The sequence below is a fragment of the Camelus dromedarius genome, chromosome 14 (assembly GCF_036321535.1).
Source record: "Camelus dromedarius isolate mCamDro1 chromosome 14, mCamDro1.pat, whole genome shotgun sequence".
In the NCBI taxonomy this organism is placed as follows: Eukaryota; Metazoa; Chordata; class Mammalia; order Artiodactyla; family Camelidae; genus Camelus; species Camelus dromedarius.
Window position 1 is genome coordinate 54,488,641 of NC_087449.1, and position 24,688 is coordinate 54,513,328.

Sequence of the window (24,688 nt, forward strand, 5' to 3'; positions counted from 1 at the left end):
AGGTCAGATCCTCACTGTCCCAAACCAAAGGCCCATTCATGATTTTCCCCCCATCTCTAGCACAGTAGAAAGAGTCACTGAAATTTCAGATCCATTTTTTTTCCTAATGTTTTGCAGGTCCTAGACCCCAAAGGTTCGATGTGGGAGTGTCTCACCCAGCGGCCTCTGTAGGAGGAAAGCGATCCCCAAGCCCACCACCCAGCATGGCCAACCTACTTCAGTGTGGGGCACAAGGAGGGGCAGCAGACACCCTCTGTCTGCTCCGGCCAGAACAAAGCCAAGCAGTCTAGCTTCTCCTCTGCCACAAGGAACATTCTGGAATATATTTTCTGCTTCTTCACCTGCTCCAGTTGTTTCCCTTGGGTGAATCTCTAAAAACGGAATACTTGGAGCAAAAGGTATTGTGGGTTGCAGGCTTCTGATACATAGAGCCAGATTGCTCTCTGATAAGGCTGTACATCATGGATTATTTTTGCCTTTTCTGCCTCTCGGCTCCCTAATAAAGCATTGAAGAGCCTTGGGGTGAGTCAGCCACCAGACCAGATAAACAAGCCGGCCTGTCACCACTGCTGCTTTCTGCAACTAAGAAGGGAACTCCCTTGGATCCTGCCCAGGACCTGGAATTCCGAAGCACACCGGCCAGGCACCTTTGTACCCAGCTCCCCACTGCTCGGGTCCCACCTTCCCCTCCTTTCCCCGCCCCGTGCCTGGGTGGAGCCAGCTGCCAAGGCGCCAAAGCTTCCCAGTCCTCCCTCTGTGCTCAGCCCAGACTGGAGGCCAAAAGAGGGCTCTGTGCCCAGCCCCGATGAGGACCCTACTGACCATCCTGGCTGCGGGATCCCTGGTCGGTAAGTCCCTGTCGCCTGGTGGTCAGAACGCCCCCTGACCCCAGGAGCCTATGATCAGAATCACCTCCCCAGGAACCCCATCCAGCCCCAGCACTACCAGTTTCAGTTTCTTCTCTGCTGGTCCAAACTGGGTGCCGGGTTTCCCTGGTGAAGTAGATGCCAGCTCAGGTTGCTGGGGAGCACAAGGGGGTCCCTCAGACCCTGGGTTCTTCCAGAGACTAAACTGAACCTGAAGACTGGGGGATGCAGCCACCTGTCTGAGAGTGCTGGGAACCCCCACCCCAGTGGATGGAGAATTAGCCTAAGGGAGATGGACATCCTTTGACCATTCAGATCATTCTGGTAGAAGTAGTACCTCTGTCCCTCTGCTTCTGGCTGGCACTGTCCTGACGTAGGGAGGCGAGGGAGTGTCAAGATGGCAAAGCTTGGTTCTAGCCATTGCCTGGAAGAGACTTTCCAGTCCTTTGTGCTAGATTTGAAAGAGCACTTTCCCAGAATGGCCAGGTCTGTTGCATCAGTAGGTCTTAAAACACCAGCGCTCTTTTGAAAATGGGACTAAAGGACATATTGAATTGAATATGTCCTTTTCAAATTGAATAAAGTGGGCTTTTTTGATGTGTCATTATGGAGAACTTTCAGACTGATGTTTGAAGTCCTAGATTGTCTCTCTGCTCCCTGAGATGTTTAATAAAAATCAGGGGACTTTCTTAGGAAGTGAAAGCAGAGTCCTGACGACAGAAGGAGGAGGGCTGCAAGGCCCCTTCTAGCTCAAGTGCAGGATGAAGGCCATAAAGGGCCAGAGCTTCCCAGCCCCATCTGTGGCTGTGCCCTGTGATGCTGCCTGCATCCTCAGCACTTCCAGCTGCCGCCCGGGCCCTCGGTCTGTCCTCCCCCTGGCCTCAAATAGGGCAGCCCCAGCACCCTGGACTCATGATGAGCCAGGGAGACTTGATGCATTCCCCCAGGAGATCCCAAGATATGGCCCTTTGGACCCTCCACCCACTCTAGTTGGAAGTCTTAGAGGCTGTCAGCCCCTTACAAAGGGGCCCCGGGGTAACCAGCCCTTAGGAGATTGTTAAGAGTGGGTAGGAGGAGACGCAGGTCCCTTCACTCCTAGCATTCTTAGGCTGATTCCAGAGCATGTTGAATTGTTTTTGTTTGTCCTTAGCTTCCCAACTGGGTGATATAAAATTGTTTTTCCAAGCAAATGCGAAAACTTCCTTTGATCAGGCCTACCAGTCTGTCAGTCTGTAGATAATACACGTCTCCCCAGGATTTCACAATGTAGACTTTCACCCAGGAAGTGCAGAAACCACGCAGTCTGAAGAATTGGTGATGAATTTGAGGAGGAAGAGGCAGGAGCAGGCAAGAGGAGAGGGAAGATCTCGTTAGCCCTCGACACCCTCTAAAAGAGGGGGGCCAGCCAAGGTCCACCTACTCCACATCAAGAAGCCAACTTCAGTTCCCTCCTGAAAAGTGGTGCCAAACTCTGCCCAACCTGGGCCTTTTATCTCCCAAGCATGTGCCAGCCTCAGCCACCAGGCTCCTCCAAACCCATGTAGGACACCCAGGACACTGACCCCCCCCAGCAACCTTCCCACTGCAGACCCTAACCAAGTCCACCCCCAGATCACCCTGGCCCATCTCAGATCCCACCCTCTCTCTGGCCTTACCTGAACCTCACCACCTCACCCAAAGCCACCATTCAGTTCTGACCTCAAGGAGATTTCTTCCCTCAACTTAAGGCCAGCCCTGAATCCAGGCCCCCTCCCTCCAGAACAGACCCCAGTTCTGCCCAGACTCAGATCCAAACAAGATATCAGCCACACTTTGGGGCTGGGCAGTGAGAACCCCCTAGTCCCCTTGGCCCCATTCTGGAGGCTCCAGGAAGCCTGGAGCACAAAGATTTCTGCAGCTACAGGGCCTGACCAACCCAGATTCAAAGAGGAACATGGCCTTAGATTTAGCCAGTGGATGCACAGCGGGGCCAGGCTGTCCTAATACTGATGGGGATACTTCCCCAGCCCCACAGATGCCTCCGAAGCCCATGGACCCTTCTTGCAGAAATACTATATGTGGACTCGGAGTGGAAGACTCAATAGCTGTCCACTCCCTCACACTCTGGACCTGCTGGTGGTCACGGTCACACTGGGGTGGGGTGGAGGCAACACACACATCACATCAAAGATGCCTGTACACACAAGGCCTCAAGGTCTTGACTGGGTCTGCACCTGTTGATTTCCCACCCTAGCCAGCCAGGCCCTCTGAGCACGTTCAGGGCCAGCTGCCAGCTCTGGCCGCCTGCACTCTCTTCCTTCCCACAGACCAAGCTTGGAGGCCTGAGAAAAGAGATTTACAGTGAAAATTGCTTCAGGGGCAGTGGCCCCTCCTGGGTCCTCTTCCTGGGGCTCTGGCCTTTGCTGCCCCTTCCTTGCTCCATTGTATCCACCCCCTGAGCAGTCTAGCACTGTGATGACTATTGCAGGCTGCCTCTCTGAGCCTCGGTTTTTCTCATCCATAAAATGGGGGTAACGATAGTAGCTGCGTCATCAGGTTGTCAGGAGAATTGAATGACGAGACTGAGCCCAATGCCTGGCACTTGCTGTGCATGTCGCAGTATCAGCTGCTGCTGTTGTCATTACTGCTTATCTTTAGGTCAGTCCAATTATTCTCATTTTAGAGATGAAGAAATTGAAGTTCTAGTTGTTTAAACAGCCTCCCCAGATATGGTCAGGCTGCCCATATGTGGTCTCAGTCAGCATCCTCTCTGTATAAAAGCCATGTGGCTGCAGAAGTTGCCTTTGCCCTCCTCCGAAGGCGTGTGGTGGGTGAGCAGGGGTCGGTTTGATCAGCAGAGAGGCAGGAATTCACAATCATCTTCTCCACCCTTGTCTGAAATTACTGACTCTGGGCAAGTTACTTCTTAGACATTCAATGTTTAGTTGACTATCTAAAGTATTTCGATGGTGAGGACACTCACTTCAGGTGGGTTTGAGAAATAAATGAGAAAACAACAGCAAGTGTTGGCAAGGATGTGGAATAATCGCACCACTCGAGTGTTGTTGGAGGGAATGCGAGATGGTGCAGCCTCTTTGGAAAACAATGTGGCACACAGTTAGGCAGCTCTCAAAAAGTTGAACATCGAATCACCATAGGACCCAGCAATCCCACTGCTGTATACCCCAGAGAACTGAAAACACACGTCCACTTAAAAACTTGTACACAAATGTTCACAGCAGTGTTATACAAGGGGACAGGGATAAACTGGTAGTTCAGGATTTGCAGATACACACTACTATATATAAAATAGATCAACAAAAAGGTCCTACTGTATAGCACAGGGAAATATGTTCATTACCTTGTAATAGCCTATAATGAAAAAGAATATGAAAAGGAATATATATATATATATATATATATAAAACTGAATCACTATACTGTACACCAGAAATTAATACAACATTGTAAGTTGACTATACCTCAATAAAAAAAATAGCCAAAAAGTGGAAACAACCTAAATGTCCATCAGCTGAGGATAGGATGAACAAAATGTGGCCTATCCACACAACGGAATATTATTCAGCCATAAGAAGGAAATAAGCACTAATTCATGCTACAATATGGATGAGCTTTGAGAACATTACCCTAAGTGAAAGAAGCCGGACACAAAAGGCCATATATTGCATGACTACATGTATAGGAAATGTCCAAATAGGCAAATCCATAGACTCAGAAAGCAGAGTATTGGTGGCCTGGGGCTGGGAGGAGGGGATGGATAGGGATGAGGAGCGACTGCTAATGGATACAAGGATTTTTGGGGGGGTGATGAAAACATTCTGGAACTAGATAGTGGTAATAGTTGCACAACTTGGTGAATATACTGGGAAACCACTGAATTGTTTGCTTTAAAGTGGTGAATGTTATGCACTGTGAATCATAGCTCAATAAAAAGGGGAAACAGAAATGAAGGGGAGTGGCGCTGGTCATTTAGCGCAGTCTCGGTGCGTGGGTGCTGCCTCTCGCGCCCTCAGTGGACAGCTCGTTAGAGGCCTGGGGCAGAGGGCAGGGGGTCTCTGTGTCCATCTGCTCACCCTGCCCCCACATCCTACAGCTCACAACACTGAGGACACCTCTAATCTCCTTCAGCACGTGAAATTCCAGTCCAGCAACTTTGAGAACATCCTGACGTGGGACAGCAGGCTGGAGAGTTCCGCAGACACCGTCTACAGCGTCCAGTATAAGACGTAGGCTTCCTGGCAACATGACCTCTTTTGACTCTGCTCTGAAACCAAAAACGATCCCTCTTCTTCCCTATTTCCCCACACCCCTCCTCTATCCAGGCGGGTGTTACACGGCAGCCCTCCCCCAGATAAAGCTGAGCTCCTTTATGTTTCTTTTGCAGAGGGAGGTTAAAGTAGTGGTTACAAGTGTGGACTCTGGGGTCAGACTGCGCAGGCTTGCGTTCAGGCTCTCACTTTATAACCCTGGGCAGTTGGGTAACCTCACCAAGCCTCAGTGTCCCCATCCATGACGTAAAGGCAGCCACAGTACCTTCTTCATAGGGTTGTTAGGTGGGTTCAAGACAATAATCATTGGCAGTTGTGCCTGGCAAAGAGTCGGCTCCCAATGGTTGTTTTATTATTCTGGTGAGACTAGGCCAACAAAAAGCCGAGCCCACCCCCTACTCCGTTCCTGCTCTCCCTTCCCAAGCAGGGGAGGAGGGTGGCAGGTGCTCAGGTGTCTGCAAACCTGGGTTCTGTTCCTGGTCCTGCCCCTTCATCCTGTGGCAAGCCACTTGCCCTCTCCAAGCCCCAGTTCCCTCATGTGTAAATGCGGCTAACAGTGCCCAGAACGCAGACTCAGACTGGGTTCAAATCCTGGCTCCCCACTTGTGTGCTTCAAACACCTGGGCAAATTTTACTTCTTTAAGCCTCAGCTCCCTTACTTGAAAAGGAGAGAGAGTAACGCATGAACCTCACGGCATTGTTGTAAGGACTAACAGATCACCCGCGTAAAGGGCCAGGGACACGTGCTAAGTAAATATTAGATAACGTTATCACTGTTAATAAACCACAGGCCTGGTGCCAAGCCTGTTCATTAAAGGTGTGCTCCGGCCCCTGCCTTGTCTGCAGCTACGGAGAGGGAGAGTGGCTGGTGAAGGAGGGCTGCCAACAGATCACCAGGAAATCCTGCAACCTGACCATGGAGACAGGCAACCTCACGGAGTTCTACTACGCCCAGGTCACGGCCATCGACGGGGAAGGCCAGTCAGCCACCAAGATGACCGACCGGTTCAACTCACTGCAGCACAGTGAGTGGGAGCCCCCTGGTGCCCGGGACAAGGGGCAGGAGAAGGATGGCCTCTTCCCCTCCAGAGTGAGTGGAGGGTCCAGAAGGGCTCAGCCTCCCAGGGGCAGTTAGGGAGGTGGCTTTTAGGGAAGGTACCCCGACTAGACAGCATCTCCAGCGCAGTTGTTCATCTTTCTCCGTCTCCACCCCGACCTCCCTATTCAGACCACCTTCATCTCGCCTCTTGACTACAACCATGGCCTCCTAACTTGGTCCCCCTACTCTTCCCTCGACTCTTCCTCAATCCTCAGTCTTGGTCTCCGCTTCAACATCATTTCCTGAGCAAGCATCCCTACTCCCAGCCCCAACAACCCCTTTTCACGAGGTCACTGCCTCTTGTTCTCCATCACAATAAACCATTCACTGTCTTCAGAGCTCAGATGCCAATCTGCAATTACTGTGTTTGCTTGCATATGTATCATCTGCCTGCCCCACTGAAACATAAGCTCCGTGAAGATGTGTGAGAGCTTGGAATCCACTGTATTCCCAGCCCCTTAGCATAGCGCCAGGCACATGGGAGATGGTCAATATGTATGATGAAGGAAAAAAATGAATGTATGGATGCATGCATGCATGCATGCATGAGTTACCAAACTCCCCACACAAGTTAAAGCAGGTGATGATGTGCACTGACTGACTTAACCGCCACATGGTTTTTTAAGAAAATAAAAAATAAAATTAAGCAAATTATTTTATATTTTTCCTTGGCTTGTTCAGTTAATGGATGTTTATTGTACAAAATTTGGAAAACATAGAAATACACAAAGAAAAATAAAATAGGCCCCAATAACTTGAACACTTAAACATAACCACAGTTACTAGAGCTTTTACAAAAAAGTATCTACTCTTCTGTAATCTGGTTGGTTGCTTGCTTTTCATGTAATAGGATCATGAACATTTGCTAATGTCATTAAATATTTTTCCACAACATGATGTTTCACGGCTGCAAAAATAATCCATTCTATGGAGGACTCTAACCTCCCTAATTCCCTTCTTGAGGACATTTAACTCAGTTTTCCAATTTTATAAACAGCACTGAAGCAAACATTCTTCTAGTCAGATGCTTTTAATCTTGGAGGTCAATTGACCCTTGAGGGCTTTTTATAAATTAGCTTCAGGGAGAATGAGGCTCCTGAATCCCTGAAATTGAGTGCGAGATTTTTGTATATGTACATTTTGGGGGGAAAGAGCCAGAGCATTCATCAAATTCCCAAAGGGGTCTAGAAACCAGTAAAGGTCATGTGGTTATTTAGAAAATTCCATCTTGAGAGAGACCGAAGTCTGAGGCCTGGCCTTTGAGGCTGAATCAATAATATTGGGCACTGCAAACATTATTCAGGATATGTAGTTGAGCCATCAGTCCCCAAAGCTGTCATTGCCGGTAGACTAGGGGTTAGGGTGCTCCCGGAAGACTCTAGGTGGGGATGCGTGGAGGCTGGGGCAAGGGTGTGATCAACCTGGGGGGCCAGGGCCCCTCTCCCTGGGCCCTTCCCACTCATCCTTGGTAACTCCTTTGCCAGCCTTACACCCTACACCAGTTGCGTGCAGAATTTTTCTCTTCTCACCTGTTTGTCTGGCTGGTGCCTTTAGAAGCATAAGCTGGGTTTGGGGTAGGAAGGGAGGGAAAGCAGTCATTTCCCTTGGGCCAAGGCAGCCTCTCAGCCACTTCTGGCTGATTCCAACTTTTTCATTTCTTTTTTCTCTTCCTTCTCCCAGCTATCATCAAACCACCCGATGTGACCTGTATCCCCAAGGTGAGATCCATCCAGATGATTGTCCATCCCACCTACACGCCCATCCATGCAAAGAATGGCCACCGGCTAACCCTGGAGGACATCTTCCAGGACCTCTTCTACCGCTTAGAGCTGCACATCAACGACACCTACCAAATGGTAAATAAATGGTAAATATATCTGCCACCATGGTCCTTCCCTGACTCAGAAACCCACTTTCCTCTCTGCATTGCATTAAGTAGAAGGAGATGTGCTATATAAATCAGCCTCCCTCTTGTAGAGTCACATATACAATAACATGCTAAAGCTCTGTCAAGTCCTGCAAAGCCAAGACTCAGTTTCAATATGTTTAATACAACTTCTCTCACATTTACTTGATCAGACAATTCCTTTTATTTTGCATTATATATATATATATATATATATATATATATATATATATATATATATATATATATTTTTTTTTTTTTTTTTTTTTCCCCTCCCTTGGCTGTTGCCTTCTAACATCCTGGGGAAAATTTTCTGTTAACATCCTCAGGTGTCCACTTTGGAAAATGCTGGAACCAATTTCTACTGTTGTAACTCTTTTTGCTGGTTCTTCACTTTTTGTAGGAACTGGATACCGGTAGTGTCTTAAGATCAGTAATGAAAGGTGGAAGGCAAGGACGTAAATTGTCAAATGATCTACAAGTTGTTTCTTTTTTGTATTCAGAAAATAGAGTGTTCCCCGCCCCGCCCCCCAGCATGTGCCACTGATCCATTGTTCCATTGAATTCCTGCATTCAAGGGGCTTATAATCTAATGGATGGGGAGAGAATTAAAACAAGAATTCAAACAGCTATAGGCAGAGGAAAATAAGGGTATTGTGTGGGACAGAGCAGAGCCAGGAGGGGAGAGAGATGTCAGTTCAGAGGTTTCTGGAAAGACCTCTAAGAACAGAACTTCCTGGTGCCAATACCAATTCCTGGGTGTGTCAGGGGATATATACTCATATGTCATTTAATCTTCACCACAACCCTATGAGGTAGGTGTTATTATCTCCATTTTCTGAATGAGAAAACAGAGGCTCAGAGAGTTTAAGTCACTTGCTCAAGATTGTTCAGCAAGTAATGGCATAATCAAGATTCAAATCCAGCTCTGCTCCAAGCCCAGATTCCCCACCCCCACCCCATGTCCCCACACTGGCCTACACTGCCCCACTGTGATCAGAGAGAGAATATTGTTGGAAAGCACAAAACTGCCTATTTGGGCTGGAGCACAGGGACATACAGAACAGTTTCTCAAAATACAGTCCCAAACCAACAGCAGCAAAATCTCTTGCAGCATTTGTTTAAAATGCAGGTTCTGGGGCCCCCCTTATAATCTGCTTCATCAAATTCTAGAGTTGCATCTTTAGGATCTGAATTTTAGTGAGCAGCCCAGTGCTTCTTACCCACCCTGAAGTTTGAGAAATACTGGTGGAGAGGAGCAATGGGAGATGAACCCTAGAAGACAGGCTGGGGCCATGCTCTAGAGGTTTGGATGGTGGCTGGAGGAATCTTTATTTATTTCAGTGGTCACGGTGGGGTGGGGGGAGCAATTAGAGATTACTGAGCCGGGAGAGACCTAATCACAGCTAATTTTTGGTAAATATTTGGGGCTTTACTGAATATTTTATTGTTATTGGTTTACAATTTAATTCAATTGATGGTCAGAGAACATACTCTGTATGATTTCAGTCCTTTTAAATTTATGGAGACCTGTTTATGGCCCAGCATATGGCCTCTCCTGGTGAATGTTCCATGTGCACTTGAAAAGAATATGTATTTTGCAGGTGTTTGGTGGAGTGCTCTATAAATATCAATTAGATAAAGGTGGCTAATAGTGCTACTCAGATCTTCTATGTCTTTCCTGATTCGAGGGAGGTCGATTGTTCTTTTAATTGATCAGAGTGTTACAATCTCCAGCTTTGACTATGGCTTTGTTTTCCCTTTTAATTCTGTGCATATTTGAAACTCTATTATCAGACAAATACACATACACCTTTATGGCTGTTACAGCCTCCTGGTGAATTGACCCTTTTATGGTTATGAAATGTCCCTTTTTATCTCTAGTAATACTCTTTTTATTGAACTCTACCTTATCTGATGTTAATATAGTGACCCCAGCCTTCTTATACTTAGAATTTTCATGGTGTATCTTTTTACACCCATTTATTTTTCAACCTATCTATGCCTTTATATTTGAAGTATATCTTGCAGACAGCATTCTGACAATCTTTCCCTTTTTAAAAAATGGAGATATAATTCACATACCACAAAATTCACCCCTTTAAAGTGTAGAATTCAGTGGTTTTCAGTATAGTCAAAAATTGTCCAACCATCACCACTAATTCTGTCTTTCTATTGATCTCATTTCAAGTTCTCTGACTCTTTCCAACATCTCCAACCTGTTGGTAAGACATTCAGTGACATTTTTTATTTTAGATATTGTATTTTTCTGTTCTAAAGTCTCTAATTTTTATACTTTCTATATGCTACTAAGAATTCCTAGTCATTCATTCATTCTAAGCACATTTTCCTTCACTTCCTTGAGCAGAGTTATCCTAACCACTTTAAAATCATTATCTTTTAATTCAAAAATTTTAGTCATCTTGGGGTAGGTTACCATTGACTGTCTTTTCTCCTGAATATGGGTTACATTTTCTCTTTATATGTCTAAAAATTTTGGAATGTATCCTGGACACTGTGAACGATATGTTGAAAGGACTCTGGACTCTGTTCTATTCCTCCAAAGGGTATTGATTTTGTGTATGTGTGTGTGTTTGTTTGTCTTAGTAGGCGGTTAACTTGACTGAGCTTCAGAGTTCAAAATCTCAGTTCAGTAAAGTTCAGTTGAAACTTTTCCTGGGCTGCTGGGAGTCTACCCCATTCATGCAGCCTTTAGGCACCAGCCAGGAATTTATGCAGAATTCAAGCCTCCCTCTCTATAAACCTCTCTTACCTGTGGTTTCTACCCTACTTTCCAACTTTTATAATTGCCCTGTGTCTGTCTTCGGATTACTCAAACCAGTAAGATTACAGGGTTTTTATCTAGTTCTTAGCCACCCCACGTGGTATAAATAGGGGCCTGCCTTCAGGCTAAAAGACTTTTAAAAAGAGGGAGAAATTCATTCAGTGCCATTCCTTTCCTCCCTTCTCCAGTATCTGCCTGCTTTTTACTTACTTTCCGATGCTTGTAGGTGATTTTTATTTTGACCAGAGTTGATAGTTGTTATTTTAAGGAAGTTTGGTCCAACAGAAGCTATAAATTTCTGGGAGCAGAGTGCAGGGAGATCACTGTGGAAATGAAAGCAATCAAGGTGAGAAGTCAGAGGGCAGTTGCAATGGTATAGGCTGGAAATGATAAGGGCCTGAACCAGGATGGAGGCAGTAAAAAATTGAGGAAAGGAGGGTCTTGGGGCCTTGACAACCCTACTGGAGTTGTATCACCTGATATTTATTGGGTGTAATTTCAACCACATGAGTGTCACAAAACAATAAGTTGTTAAATCCATTTATGCACATCTTCACTCCCTTCAAAAGAAAAACTACCAAATAATCCTAAACCTTAGCCTCTGTGTGCCTAGAAAAGAGAAGGCATTGCTGAAACACAAAGAACCAAAGAAGAAAATTCTTAGCTTTTGAACTCCCAAGAATACAGCTCCTGGATCTTTAAAGAAAAGTTTATGGATTCTTTCAGGACAATTAGATACATGGGGTATGAAACAGGGTTTGTCAAAAATGGCTTTAAGTTTTGGGCCTTGGATATTAAAACAAGAAAGATATTTTTAACAGAATTAGGGGATCAAATGCAGGTGCGAGTTTGGGGTTAGGCATGGGCAGGACCCAGAGGTTGGAGATCAGAATGGTTGGACATGTTGAGTTAGAGATGCCCACAGACTGCTGTCTAGCAGGGATCTGGCAGTGTGCATCAGAAACCCCATAGCTCTTACTGAGATCAGTTTGGGAGTTATCACATTGGTGATCACAGGGGTCAGGGGTCCAGAAAAGATCACTAAGTGAGAAAATAGTGGAGAGAGAAGGAAAAAAAAGTGGATAAAGAGCGAATCTTGCAGAACAACAACACTAAGGGCCTGAAACCAATTACAGCAATCAGAGAGGTAGGAGGAGAACCAGAATGATGGAATGAGGCAGCCAAGAGGGGAGTTCAAGGTCAAAGAGTTTAGTGACATACAGGAGGGCAAGACCTGACAAGCAGCTCCAGCAGACAGATCAGCAGAAGCAAAGGAGCAAGGGCTTATTTCAGAAGCAAAGTGTTTGCAGGAGCGACAGTCATTCCACGTTGCCAAGTGGGCTGTAGGGAGAAATGAGTGAACAAGGGATCATGGACCAGGCTTTTATCCTTTAGTATGAGCCGGGCCATCAAAGGATATTGAGTACAGGAGCATTGTAAGTGTATTAATCTTTTAGAAAGATCACTGTGGCACTAGGACAAATATGGAAGTGGACAGGAACAAAACCAGAGACAGGTGAATAGTAAGGAGGCCACTGCAAGAGTCCAGATTGAAGATATTGAGGCCCAGTTAGGGTAGACACAATGAGGACTCAAGACAAGGATAGATATTCAAAGGGTTTTTGATATTTGATAAAGAAGAAGGAGGCAGAAGTTAACTAGAAGAAGGAAGAATAGTGGTGGTGATGGTGATATCATGATGGTGGTAGTGGTGGTGGTGGTGATATCGTGATGGTGGTAGTGATGGTGGTGGTGGTGGTGATGGTGGTGATGGTGATATCGTGATGGCGGTAGTGATGGTGATGATGATGATGGTGGTGGTAGTGATGGTGGTGGTGATGGTGGTGGTGATGGTGGTGGTGGCGGTGATGGTGGTAGTAATGGTGGTGGTGATGGTGATATCATGATGGTGGTGGTGATGGTGGTGGTGGTAGTGATGGTGGTGGTGATGGTGGTATTGATGGTGGTGGTAGTGATGGTGGTGATGGTGGTGGTGATGGTGGTGGTGGTGGTGCTGATGCTGGTGCAGCTAGTATTTATAGAGTGCTTACTATGTACCAGACACTGTTCCAAGGGAAAGTACATGAAGCTTGCAACTAACTGGATTTGGGGAGAAAGCAGAAGGTAGAGGAATGGGAATGGAGCACTGCAGACTGATCTACCGGTTTATGGTTTGGGCAGCTGGTGGGATTGTTTTATTAAGTGCAGTAACCTAGCCAGAGGTGTAAGCGGGCTCACTTGGGCTCCATATGGAGGTTGGTGTATAAGAGACGTTACTCTGGGTTCTCTGTCAAATTCAGCACCTCGGAGGGAAGCAGAGAGAATTTGAGTTCTTTGGCCTGACCCCTGACACAGAGTACCTTGGGACCATTATGATTTTGGTTCCAACCTGGTCCAAGGAGAGTGCCCCCTACATGTGCCGAGTGAAGACGCTGCCAGGTAAGTTCAGCTGAATCCAGAGGGTGGTTGGGACTCCTGAATTCAAACCTCACTGTGCTTTCCTCCCTGTAACCATGGTGAGGCTTGGCAGTGTCCTAAACAACTACAGAAGGGTTATTAGTGTATTATTAGAGTCAATCTTTGTTTATCCATAAACGAGTTAGCTGGTGGGTTATTATAACAAATGTTTGACTCCACCCTCCAGCGTATGTCTGAATTTCCTCTCTCCAGCAAGTTGTGTGTGTACCTTGGCAAAGCAAATTCACCTTAATATTAACTCAAGTGAGATATCCTGGGAAATAATCTGCAGATGGGAGAACGGAGAAGATAAAAAGATCCCTCAATACCTTCCAGAGTCAAATAAAAATTACAGTGATTATAATAGCATTTCTCCGGTGCCAACCGGGGACCAAGGCAATAGGAAACACAGTCTTCATGAGCAATCAATGAAGCATCTCCATTCCACTGTAGAAACTGAGGTTCAGAGTGATTAAGTAACTTTCCCAAGATAGCGCAGGTGAGGAGAGAGAGAACTAGGCCGAGTTCCGGAGAACATGTTCTCATCACTGCGCTACTATAGAAACAGTTGTTAGTCATTGGCTCAGTGAGACGGTGTCCCATGCTCCCTTCCTCCAGCACTTTGAAACTCGACTCTCATCATAAGCATCATGATATTTTTACTAGTGTTTATTTTCACAGAGATAGAAATGTTCTAATGCTCAAAGCTGCAAATTTAGAGGATGAAAATGATAGCATTGGATTGGATGGATTTGGGGAAACAGTCTCCAACTTAGTCATCATGTTTAGGTTGGTGATGTCAGTAGGTGATTTCTCTTCTGAGGAATAGAGGCGAGGCGGTTGCTGGAGGCTGGGCCCGAGGATATAACTGCAGCTTGGTAGAATCCTCATTGGGTAGGTTTCAGTCCTCAGCTTTGTTTGGAAACTCAACTCGCCAGTTTCCTCAAGAGCCCACAAGAGACTGATTTCTCCACCCGAGTCCCAGCGCATGTGTTTCCATGGGAAGCTCTGCCTGGTGGAGCGGCCAGCACTGGCCACTTGTATGGGGCATGCCCTTCCCGGGGAAATGGCCACATGCAAAGACCAGAATAGAACTTGGCAAGAGTAGAGCTAGAAAAAGGAAACCAGCTCTACAGGCACTGGGCTGGGAGTGCATATGTGATCTGTGACCCTCTCCCCTGACCATGCTAGACAGAGCTCATCCATTCCTGCCCCCCCCCAAACTTATTGCTTATTGACAATGTGCAGACCACTCCACTCGTATCATGCTGTTGGCTTGTCCTTACCTGATCTAGCCCAAGATATGATACCATTTTTTTCTAAGATTAGCTATTTTTATATGAATCATATTTCTTGGTGGCTATTTCTTGGTGACACATAGAAAACGCCATATCCTTTATAATCAAGTATATTAATGACAATTCCTTTCATTTTTAAGTACCTGTTCTATTGTCAAACACTATGTTAAAGGCTTTACATATATTATCCCATTGAATCTTTATAACAATAAGATGCAAGTTGGGTAACATAATTCCCATTTTATAGAGGAGGAACTCTGGCTCAGAGAGGTTAAGCAACTTGCCGGTGACCACACAGCTAGTCAGTGAACCTGAAGCCTGGGCTCTAACCACCACTTTGCAATTGTGTTTACAGCCCATCCCTTATTCCTCTCACTTCCACCTCAGAATGAAATGTCCTGCCCTTGACCCTGTATCCTGGGGTCTGTCTTATCCCCAGAGCCCAGAATCCCTCCTTTATCTGCCTCGTGGTGGAGCATCTTCCTAGCATCTTGACACTGGAAAGGGCTCTAGGGGTCACCTCACCCCATATCCTAATTTTACTGATGAGGCATCATTGTGTAGTGGCTGTGAGGATGAGCTTTGGCATTGTATATGTTAATTCTGGCTTCTCCACTGAGTAGCTGTGTGACCTTGTTCAATTCAATTAACCTCTCTGAGACTCAGCTTCATTATCTGTAAGAAGGGCCCTGGCCCTCTGTTTGGTGGAATGGGATGACATTGGTAGAGTACCCCATGCAGTGCGGGGCATATAGTAAGAGTTCAGTCATTCCTGATGATTGAATAAATGGTAGACCAAAGAGAGTCACGCAGAAGAGAGAAGGCTCAGCATATCAGTGGCTGAGCCAGACCTCTAATACCCCACATTCCAGTTTGTTTCTATTATTTCTTCCTGCTTTACCATGAGTGAAATGGCAGGAAAATATTCCAAGTTCTTGTCCTGTCCTGGAACAGGGAGCAGTGGTTTTTCCAGTGACATTAGGCATGTCATGTAGAGACATTTGGGTCGTGTCTTCTCCCTGGAACAGCGATGGGAGTATCATGTGACAGGGGACAGGGTATCCCTAAAGTGGGAAGCCCACCCAGGGAGGCCTGAGCCACAAGGGCTGGGGGAGGAGCAAGGAGTGAGCTAGGAGCAAAGGCGCCAGCGATTCCCAGGGTTTATGGCCATTGCCAAGGTCATTGGCAACTGGTGATCAACTCCCCAAGCTGAAGCCACACAGGGGCCAGGAATAGAAGGAGGGTGACTTTGAGAGTTAAGACCCTTGGGTAAAACAAATCGCCAGTTTCAACAAAAACTCCAGCTACCTCTTCCTTCCCAAGCCCCTGGCCAGTCCCACTTGGGTCGGCAACAGGAAGCGTGTCATGCCAAGAACTGGCTGCATCTACTCACCCCAGAGATGCAGGACCATAGGGAGGAGGCTCGGCACTGAAGCCCTGAGCCATCCTCTCCTTCCCTTTTAGAAAGTGTAGCCCCTCCCCAGGCTCCCTCCTGAGTGAGGTCTTCCGGATACCCAGCTCACACCTGGGTAGAGAGGTAGTGAGGACGGGCCCCTCCCACTGTCCCATCTGCCTCCCATTTGCCTCTTTCCCCTGCCCCCAGCAGGAAGGCAGAACTGTCCTTAGACCCAGGCAAGGGTGGTCCTTGTCTGAGCCCCGCATTTTAGAAGGCCCCATCTGGCCCTGCTCTGGCCATGGCCCTCCCCACAAGATGAATAGTCCTTAGGTCCAAGTGGGCAGATCCCCCTGAGAACCTGTGACCCTGAATTTCCCTGTACAAATGGCCAGAGCCCACGTCCAGCCTAGGCAGACCCCTTCCTTGGGTCTTTCCCAAGGGAAGACACTGGATGTGCATGAGGCCTTGGCATTGTGGGCTGGAGCCAGGCTGAGTGAGGGGCTGTGGCGGGCTCTCCCTGCACCTCCACATCTCAGCACAGTACCCCAAGGAGTCCAAGAGTCAAAATTCAAACCTGGCCTCTCAGGCTGTTATGAAAGGTATGTTTGTCAAGGTGGGAGCATTTGCCTAACAATGTGAAAGCATGGTTTAGAAATTCTGCATATTTAGAGACATGGTGTGTGGCCCTCCATCTGTGTCCTCATCCCTGCCAGCACAGTGTTGGGGGTGGGAGAGGCCTTCCGGAGCCTGGCCCGAGAGGCAGGGGAGGGAGAGGCCGGAGTTCGCAGCAGCCTCACCCCTTCTGTTCTGGCCTCCTGCTCACCCAGATCGGACGTGGACCTACTCCTTCTCCGGCGCCTTCCTGTTCTCCATGGGCTTCCTGGTCGCAGGGCTCTGCTACCTGAGCTACAGATACGTCACCAAGCCGCCACCGCCTCCCAGCTCTCTGGTGAGCAGGCGCCCTGGGGCAGGAGGAGAGGTCAAGGGGAGGACACAGGCCCAGGGGAGGACCCCGGCTCTTCTTTCTCCCCTCCAAACTAAAGACCTGGCCAGCAGGTCAGGGTGTACTGGAGACAGGTGACCAGGAGGAGTAGGCATGGAATAGAAATCCCATGTGGCTTGAAAGCATCCAGGCCAGGCAGGTGACCAGGACCCGAGAGAGCCGGCCACTGCCAGGGACCAAGGAGAGGTGGGTACCGCGGAGAGCCTAGGGGCACACACCCCGTCCAAACGGGCAGCCCGGGTACTGCCACCTGGAAACGCAGGCCCAGTTTTGCCGCATCTTCACAAGCAAAGTCAGGATTTCAGATTGTAATTTGAAATCTCCCACTTTCCAAATCTTGGCAACTAATTTGTAAAAATTAGGCCCTAGCAAACTATACAAGTCCCCACAGCCTGAGTTCAGCCACCAGCGCTGCATCTTGGCCACAGCTGCAGAGCCCAGAGGCCCGGGGCTCCAGGAGCCGGCTCATGCCCCTTGCCCCTCCAAGAGCATTGTGCTCACTGTCAAAGCCCAAAGAGCCATTTCCTGTAAAACTCTCTGGGCCTCCCCCTGTCCCCCATTCATCCCCACCATGCCCCCTACATTAGGCCCTTAGGGACCCAGGAGCTGAAAAGCACTTGAACCACCACCTTGAAGGCACCCCCCTCCAATGCAACCCCAAATCTGAGTCAACTAGTTTCTGAGTATCCACCGCCTAGAGAGTCCACAGCCCAAATCTCTCTCCCCAGATAACCCAGACTTTAGAAGTGGCTCTCGGCTAACAGGCTGGGAGCTCCGACCCTTCACGGAGTCCCCAGCACTTAGCAAAATCTTTGGGAAGCAATGGGGATGTAGGGCTTATACATCTTGGAAAAACCCCCAGATGGTCTACCGCTTCCCCTCTGCTCCCCTCCCCGCCGTGGAGGACTGCGGCACTGCCGGGAGCTTAGAATGTGCTCTAATGGGTGGGCTGTTCCCCCTACACAGGATGTCCAGCGTGTACTCACCTTCCAGCCTCTGCGGTTCATCCAGGAGCACGTCCTGATCCCTGTCTTTGACCTCGGCGGCCCCAGCAGTCTGGCCCAGCCTGTCCGGTACTCCCAAGTCAAGGTCTCTGGGCCCAGGGAGTCCCCAGGAGCCCCACCACAGCCCAGCCTATCTGAGATCACCTACCTCGGGCAGCCGGACCTCTCCAGCCTCCAGCCCGCCAGAGGGCAAGCTCATCAGACTGTCCCCCCACTGTCCTATGCCCCACAGGCAGCCTCTGAGGGCAAGCCCCCATGCTATGCACCTCAGGTATCCTCTGAAGTTCAGCCCCCGCTCTACACTCCACAGGCCATTTCTGAGGTCCAGCCTCCTTCCTACACCCCTCAGGATGCTCCAGACAGTTGGCCCACTTCCTACGGGATATGCCTGCAAGGCTCTGGTAGCGACTCCCCACCTGTGACATTCTCCAGTCCCAAACAGCTCAGAACCAAAGGTCAGCCCCAGAAAGAGGCACTAGCTGGAAGCTGCATCTCCGGTGGCCTTTCTCTGCAGCAGGTAACCTCCTTGGCTCTGGAGGACCCTGAAGAAGCAAAACCCTTCCACCAGCATCTGGGGGTTCACATGGACAGAGTACCTGACTCTAACGTCATACACAGAGGGGAGCCAGGGACACCCAGGTACCTAAAGGGCCAGCTACCCCTCCTCTCCTCTGTCCAGATCGAGGGCCACCCCGTGTCCCTCCCATTGCACACTCCTTCCCCACCATGTTCCCCTACTAATGAGAGTCCAAGGCCCTGGGGCCTGCTGGAGTCCCTTGTGTGTCCCAGTGATGAGGGTCCAGTGTCGGAGACTGAGGTCAAGAGCCCAGGCCCTCAGGCCCCAGACCTGGAGCCGCCCACGGAGCTGGACTCTCTTTTCAGAGGCCTGGCCCTGACTGTGCAGTGGGAGTCCTGAACGGAGAACTGGGCAGGCCTGGGGCTTCCTCTTGCCGCCACCCGCCTCCATCCTCAGCCACCCCTCCCACACTCTGCTGCCCATCCCCAGGCACGTGCCCTTGAGGAACCAGCAGAAGGAGGACCCTGGGGCCCTGCTGTGGCCAAGCTCCCATGGCAGCAAAAGGGCATGAGAAGAACGCCAGCCAGAGGGGATACTGAAGTGTATCTTGTGCACATGAGTTTGTGCAAATAAGCGTGTGCACACCAAGCCCTGCAGGGCAGGATGGGACAGTCAGAGGACAGGAGTTAATGCAGGGAGACTTCCCAGGGATCCAGGGCCCCAGCTCCTACTATGCTGGACACAGAGCTCTCCAGGGGCCCACTTATCTGCACTCCATTCCTGGCTAGTTTCATCATCTAATTCAGCAGAATGAGGTCTCTGCCTCCTCGGTGATTCCCCGAAGAGGAAGAAAGGAGCCTGGGAAAGGATGCCTCATAGCAGATGGGGCAGAACCAGAACAACCTGCATGTCTGCCAAGACCAGGGGCAGCAGAATGGCAAGACTGCAGGGTGGGGTGCAGCCTGTGGCTCATCCCAACCCAGGCTACTGCCTAACATGGCACCATGTCAGCTTCATTCCCTGGCTGAGGCTTTACCCCACATAAAGCGCAGGTCCACCAGCAAGGGAGAACACATGACCCTTTACTGTTGGCAGGAGTTTCAGGCTCTATCCTGGGAGCAGGGTTTGAAAGAAATACGGGGCCATGTGGAGCCTGAAGGAGACACAATTATAAACTGTACTTACTTCACAGCTTTGGAAGCTCAGCCCTGGGTTCAGCCCATATGGGTTGAAATTCCAGCCTTACTACTTACCAGCTGTGTGACTTCAAGCAGATGAATCCCTGCTCAAAACCTCAGTTTCCTCATCTGTGTAATGGAGGTAACACCTACCTCACGGATGGTGAGGATGAAATTAAATCATGTCTATAAAGTATTTAATAGTGCTGGCACCTGGGCAGAGCCCAATAAACAGTAGCTATTTCCTGTTGTGATTTTTTTTTTTTTTAATCGGATGGTACAGGAATGACCCACTCCCTCAACTCAGGTTGGTTTTGGATCATTTTCCCATGGGCTCAGATTATCCTGATTTCCTCAGGATTGCTCCAGACCAAGCCGGAGGGATGGGACTGTCTAGGAGGGGGCGAGGGAAGGGCCTTCTGGAAATAGGGACCAGAAACAAATGGAATCTTCTCCCTGAGCTTATAGGTGGAAGCTGTTTGGGGCAGGTGGTGGCACTGTCGGAGGACTTGCTTTGCACGAAGCCCCCCAGGCCCGCCTCCCCAACAGCCCACCAGAGGCAGCACCGGGCTCCCCTGCCCTCCTGCCCTGTGTCTGCTCTGACATTAAGGCAGGGCCCTTGTCTGTGCGTTCAGCGTGTGCTGTCACATTCTTTGCAACGTTTGCCTCGCATGTGACCTCAGGGATGAGGGAACCGAGGCCCAGAGAAGAGAAGGGACTGCCCCATGGGCCTCCACCAAGGCTCTGACACAGGTGGAGCTCAAACCTAGCACTTTTTCTCCTCACCAAGGGAAGGAAATTTCCATACCAGTTTGGGTTCTCAAAAGATGAGATTCTTGGCGGCATAAGGAGGGGAGGACCCCAGTGGGGTCCCTGGGGGCCAGGCACCCCCATCACCCTCCTGCCCCAAAGCCCTGTCTGAACATTTCTGAGAAACAGGGTCACAGTCCAGTGGCCTCAGTGTGCCCCTTTCCGCAGTGTGCAATGTCCCCCTTCTCTGTGCCCAGTATGTCTGCCCCTCTCTTCCTAACCCCTCCCCTCCCTGCGACACAGCACCAGGTAGTGCTGTCCTTATCTGCTTGTAATTAATATTTAACATCGCTTCAGGGTCACTGACTTAGACCCAACACGTCCTTAGCGGAAGGGTGGGCCGCCCTCCTGAGCACCTGGGGGCCCATTTTCCTCCCAGCAGCTGCTAAGTTGGCCCTAATGGCTGCTCCCTTCCCGCACACTGCAAACAAGTCTGCTTCCTGTCACTTGGGGTGAACTTGGCCAAAGGTTCATCTTGTTTCGTAAAGGAAAGCAACTTAACAGCTGGACTGTTCTCACCAGGTAAGCGAGACGGGCTGTCACAAAGCTTTTTATTTATTTTTTTTTAATTAAAAGCCATAAACATCTCTTCCAACTCACAAGTCCACAGAGCTCTCTAAGGTCCTCAGGTGATAGACGTTCCTACCAGTCCATGACTCTGAGTCCTGTGACCCTCGCTGGACTGGCCCTGTCCCCACTAAAGGACAGACCCCAGGCTGCGTCCCTCCTCAGCTCTCCCAGACAGGCAGGCAGCCCAGGCTATGGATACGGCTGGAACCAGCTAGGAGGCAGGGTGTCCAAGGCCCCAGGGCTGGGCTAGGGCCTTGGCATTCCTGAGTGTCCTCGGCCTTGACCCCACTCCAGGACTTTCCACAGCCCAGCCCCACCCAGCCAGAGTCAGGTGAGTCTTGCGAGACGTCACCTGCCTCCAGGGCATACAGAGCCCAGCCTGGGGGTGGAAGACCAGCAGAGCAGCAGTGGCAGTACTGGGAGCAGTAAGAGGAGGAACTCAGCCATGCTGCTGGAGAGTTCCTGCACTTCATCACTCTTTCTTCTGTTAACCTTCCATGACAGGCTGCAATACTGGTATTTTCCAAAGGAGGAAAATACGGCCAAAGGGTTTCTTGCCCAAGTCGGTTTCCTAAACTTGCCTCACCGTGAGAATCCCCTGGAGAGCTCCCTAAAAATACAGCTTCCTCAACCCCAGCCCAGACCTGCTGCATCCGCAGCTCCTGGGGAATCTGGGTTTGTAATAAACTCCTTTGGTGAATCCTCTCAGGCAAGTGGCAAGACCCATACTCTTATTGCAGCAGTTTTCCTATCCATTGGCCTCATATCACTTCCCTAGAGCCACGCCCATCTGCCCCCTGATGGGGGTGGGCGAGCTGCACGTAGGGGTGGTATTTCAACCTGTGATGCCAGCAGACCCCTGGCCTCCCAAGCCCCCACCCCAGGAGCACACAGGGGTTGCCTGAGTTTTCACCCAGAGAATAGGGCCAATAGGACTAGGGGTCCCCCAGCGTCCCCGAGAGCCGAATCGCTCTGCTCCTCCCCAGTCTGAGTCTCAGCCTGGACAAGGAGGCCAGGTGTCACCACCAGGGCTTGTCCCCTATTGCTATCCACCTCCCCAACCCTGCCCCAGCTTACAGAAAGTAGGACAGAAACAATGAGCTGAGGCAGGAATGGCCAGAGTGATACAGTCAGCCCCTGCCTCACCTGCTGGCGCTGGTGCTGGTGGGACATAGCTCTGATACCCCAACTTGGCTGCTCAAGTCCAATTCCCTCTTCCCATTCTAAGGAGGAATGGGCATAAAGAAGGTGCATTTTGACCTCTTAGTACGAGAAGAACAGTAATTGGAATTAACTGAAGTATGAGAGTGACAAAGGGAGGGGAGACTGAAGCAGAGAGAAGGAGGGTAGTGGTGGAGGGGGAAAGCACTGGACCAGACAGTTCTCCACTTGGCCACCAGGTGGAGTCAGTAGTCAAAGACAGTTTGGTTGCTGCCTGAAAAAGTGGTGTGGAGGTTCAAGGTGGTTGGCAGGTGAAATAGGGTTCAAGAGACTGTCCTTCATATTCATAAGTCCAAAGAGAGAAATGAAAGGGAAAAGGAAAGGAGAGAAATAAGGAAACATTTTGAAAAGTACTAGCCATGAGCGAGGTAGTTTATCACGCACGTCACCCATTTTAACCACATTCGAATCTCACAAACATTCTGCAAGACAGGCATTCATTTATTCACTTTTAAACATGCATTGATCAAGGGCCCAGCTGTATGCCAGGCACTGCTCTTGGGGCTAAGGAGACAGTGAACAAAACAGGCGGACAAGTTCCCTCTCATCGTAGAGCCTACATACAATTTACAGACAAAGAAATGGAGCCCAGAAAGGAGGCCAAGTTCCCCCTGTTAGTGAGAACAGGTGCCAGAGGCTGGGATTTAAACTAAAGTTCATATAGCTCCAAGTCTAAACTCTACTCAACATAGCCTCATGTTAAGGCACATCAGGAAGAATTAGGGCATCCCTGGGGCTTGGTCAGGGGAGGGATACCTGGGAACTCCACACCCATTCTTTTTTGTTATATCACTAGTTTGTTTTATTTTTTAGAGTCCATATATAAGTGATATCATACAGTATTTGTCTTTCTCTGTCTGACATATTTCACTTAGTATAATACCCTCCAAGTCCGTCCATGTTGTTGAAAATGGTATTATTTCAATCTTTTTTATGGCTGAGTAGTATTCCATTGGCTATATCTCTATCTATCTATCTATCTATCTATCTATCTATATATATATATATATATATCTCACATTTTCTTTATCCACTCATCTGTCGATGAACATTTAGGTTGCTCCCATATCTTGGCAATTGTAAATAATTCTGCTACAAACATTGGGGTGCATGCATTTTTTTGAATTAATGTTTTTATTTTTTGAGGGTATATACCCAGGAGTGGAATTGCAGGGTCATATGGTATTTCTATTCCTAGTTTTTTGAGAAACCTTTGTATGTTTTTCCATAGCAGCTGCACCAATTTACATTCTTGTCAGTAGTGTATGAGGGTTCCTTTTTAGGAGACTGAGATTTTAACTGAAGAGCTCACTTGTGTGTTCCCTCTCTCTCTCCCTCATGAGTAGTCCCTGAGGCACTAGGAAGAATGACAGGCACAGTGTTGCTTGTCCCCTGGAGGGGAGGGTGGGCTGTATCTCTGGACTGGAGCTGGCACAGGCTTCCCCAAACCTGCTCATCCTCTGAGACCTGGCTCCCCTGTACCTTCCTGATCATCCCCTGTTGCCAGTCTCCCTGTCTAAATCAGAACTTCTCCAAGGTCAAGGGTCTTACATTTTCCATTCTGCATCAAGTGCCCACCAGGCCTGGCAGAGGGTAGGTTTGAATGAATGTGGGGGAAAGAATTGAGATGGGAGGCGGGAGCAAAGGTCAAGAAGAAAGTTCCCAGGGTGGCCACTCCGGAAGCCTGAGAAACTAGGACAGTGAAGAAAGTCTGGCTTCCCCTCCTCTCCTGCCTGTGCCATGCCCCCACACACGTGACCGTGGCTGGGCGAGGGCTGGTGGGCAACTGCTGGTGGGGGGGGTTGTAGAAATGAGAAGAAACCTACTTCCATTTTAGCCAGTGACAACTTCTAAGCACTAAAGACTCTTATTTTTAAGTCGCACCCCTTCCATGTCTTCATGACGTCTGGGTGCCCAGCCTAACTGTTTTCATTTTCAGAAGAGTCAGATCAGAGATACTGAGTGTCTTCCCCAAGGCACCTGTCAGTTGGGGGAAGAATTCAGATCAGAATTCCCAGCAGCTGAGAAAACCACCCCTAATCTGTTTTCCATACAAGCAGGCCTGAGCTGTGACCTTCTTTCCACTTTAACGAGGGGCTCGAGCTGGGCAGAAGGGACAGGGCTGAGGGGAGGAGCTGTCTGGGGAGGTGGGGTCGGGGTGGGGACAGCTCCACCTGCTGCTGCCGCCTCAGCTATGCTGGACCCAGGGACCGGCCCCTCCTATCCTCCACCCCCCTCCCCATAGTTCTCATCCATTGTCATCACACTGTCTCAGCGCTGCTATATTTAAGGCCCGTGCAGGCTCCAAGA

At 49.1% G+C, this 24,688-nt stretch overlaps 1 protein-coding gene across 2 annotated transcripts; it reads left to right on the forward strand.

Annotated features, from left to right (window-relative positions):
- The first annotated feature begins 135 nt into the window (after positions 1-135).
- On the forward strand, positions 136-19,990 carry IL22RA1 (interleukin 22 receptor subunit alpha 1). Of its 2 annotated transcripts, XM_064493937.1 has the most exons (8): positions 136-398; positions 506-848; positions 4,960-5,092; positions 5,981-6,159; positions 7,914-8,089; positions 13,225-13,363; positions 16,903-17,024; positions 18,045-19,990. In XM_064493937.1, exons 2-8 carry the CDS (start codon positions 806-808, stop codon positions 18,996-18,998), a joined length of 1,746 nt encoding a protein of 581 aa, XP_064350007.1. In that variant the 5' UTR covers positions 136-398; positions 506-805; the 3' UTR covers positions 18,999-19,990. The 2 variants fall into 2 exon arrangements, with proteins under 2 accessions (XP_064350007.1, XP_010988104.1); XM_010989802.3 differs by lacking the exon at positions 136-398 and having other exon boundaries at positions 494-848.
- The last annotated feature ends 4,698 nt before the right edge of the window (positions 19,991-24,688 follow it).

Excerpts from the sequence above, each read along its gene's own strand:
- IL22RA1 (XM_064493937.1), top strand. The coding sequence starts at position 806 with ATGAGGACCCTACTGACCATCCTGGCTGCGGGATCCCTGGTCG. Across the intron at positions 6,160-7,913 it reads GTTCAACTCACTGCAGCACA|CTATCATCAAACCACCCGAT; the intron begins GTGAGTGGGAGC and ends TCCTTCTCCCAG. Across the intron at positions 13,364-16,902 it reads CCGAGTGAAGACGCTGCCAG|ATCGGACGTGGACCTACTCC; the intron begins GTAAGTTCAGCT and ends CTGCTCACCCAG.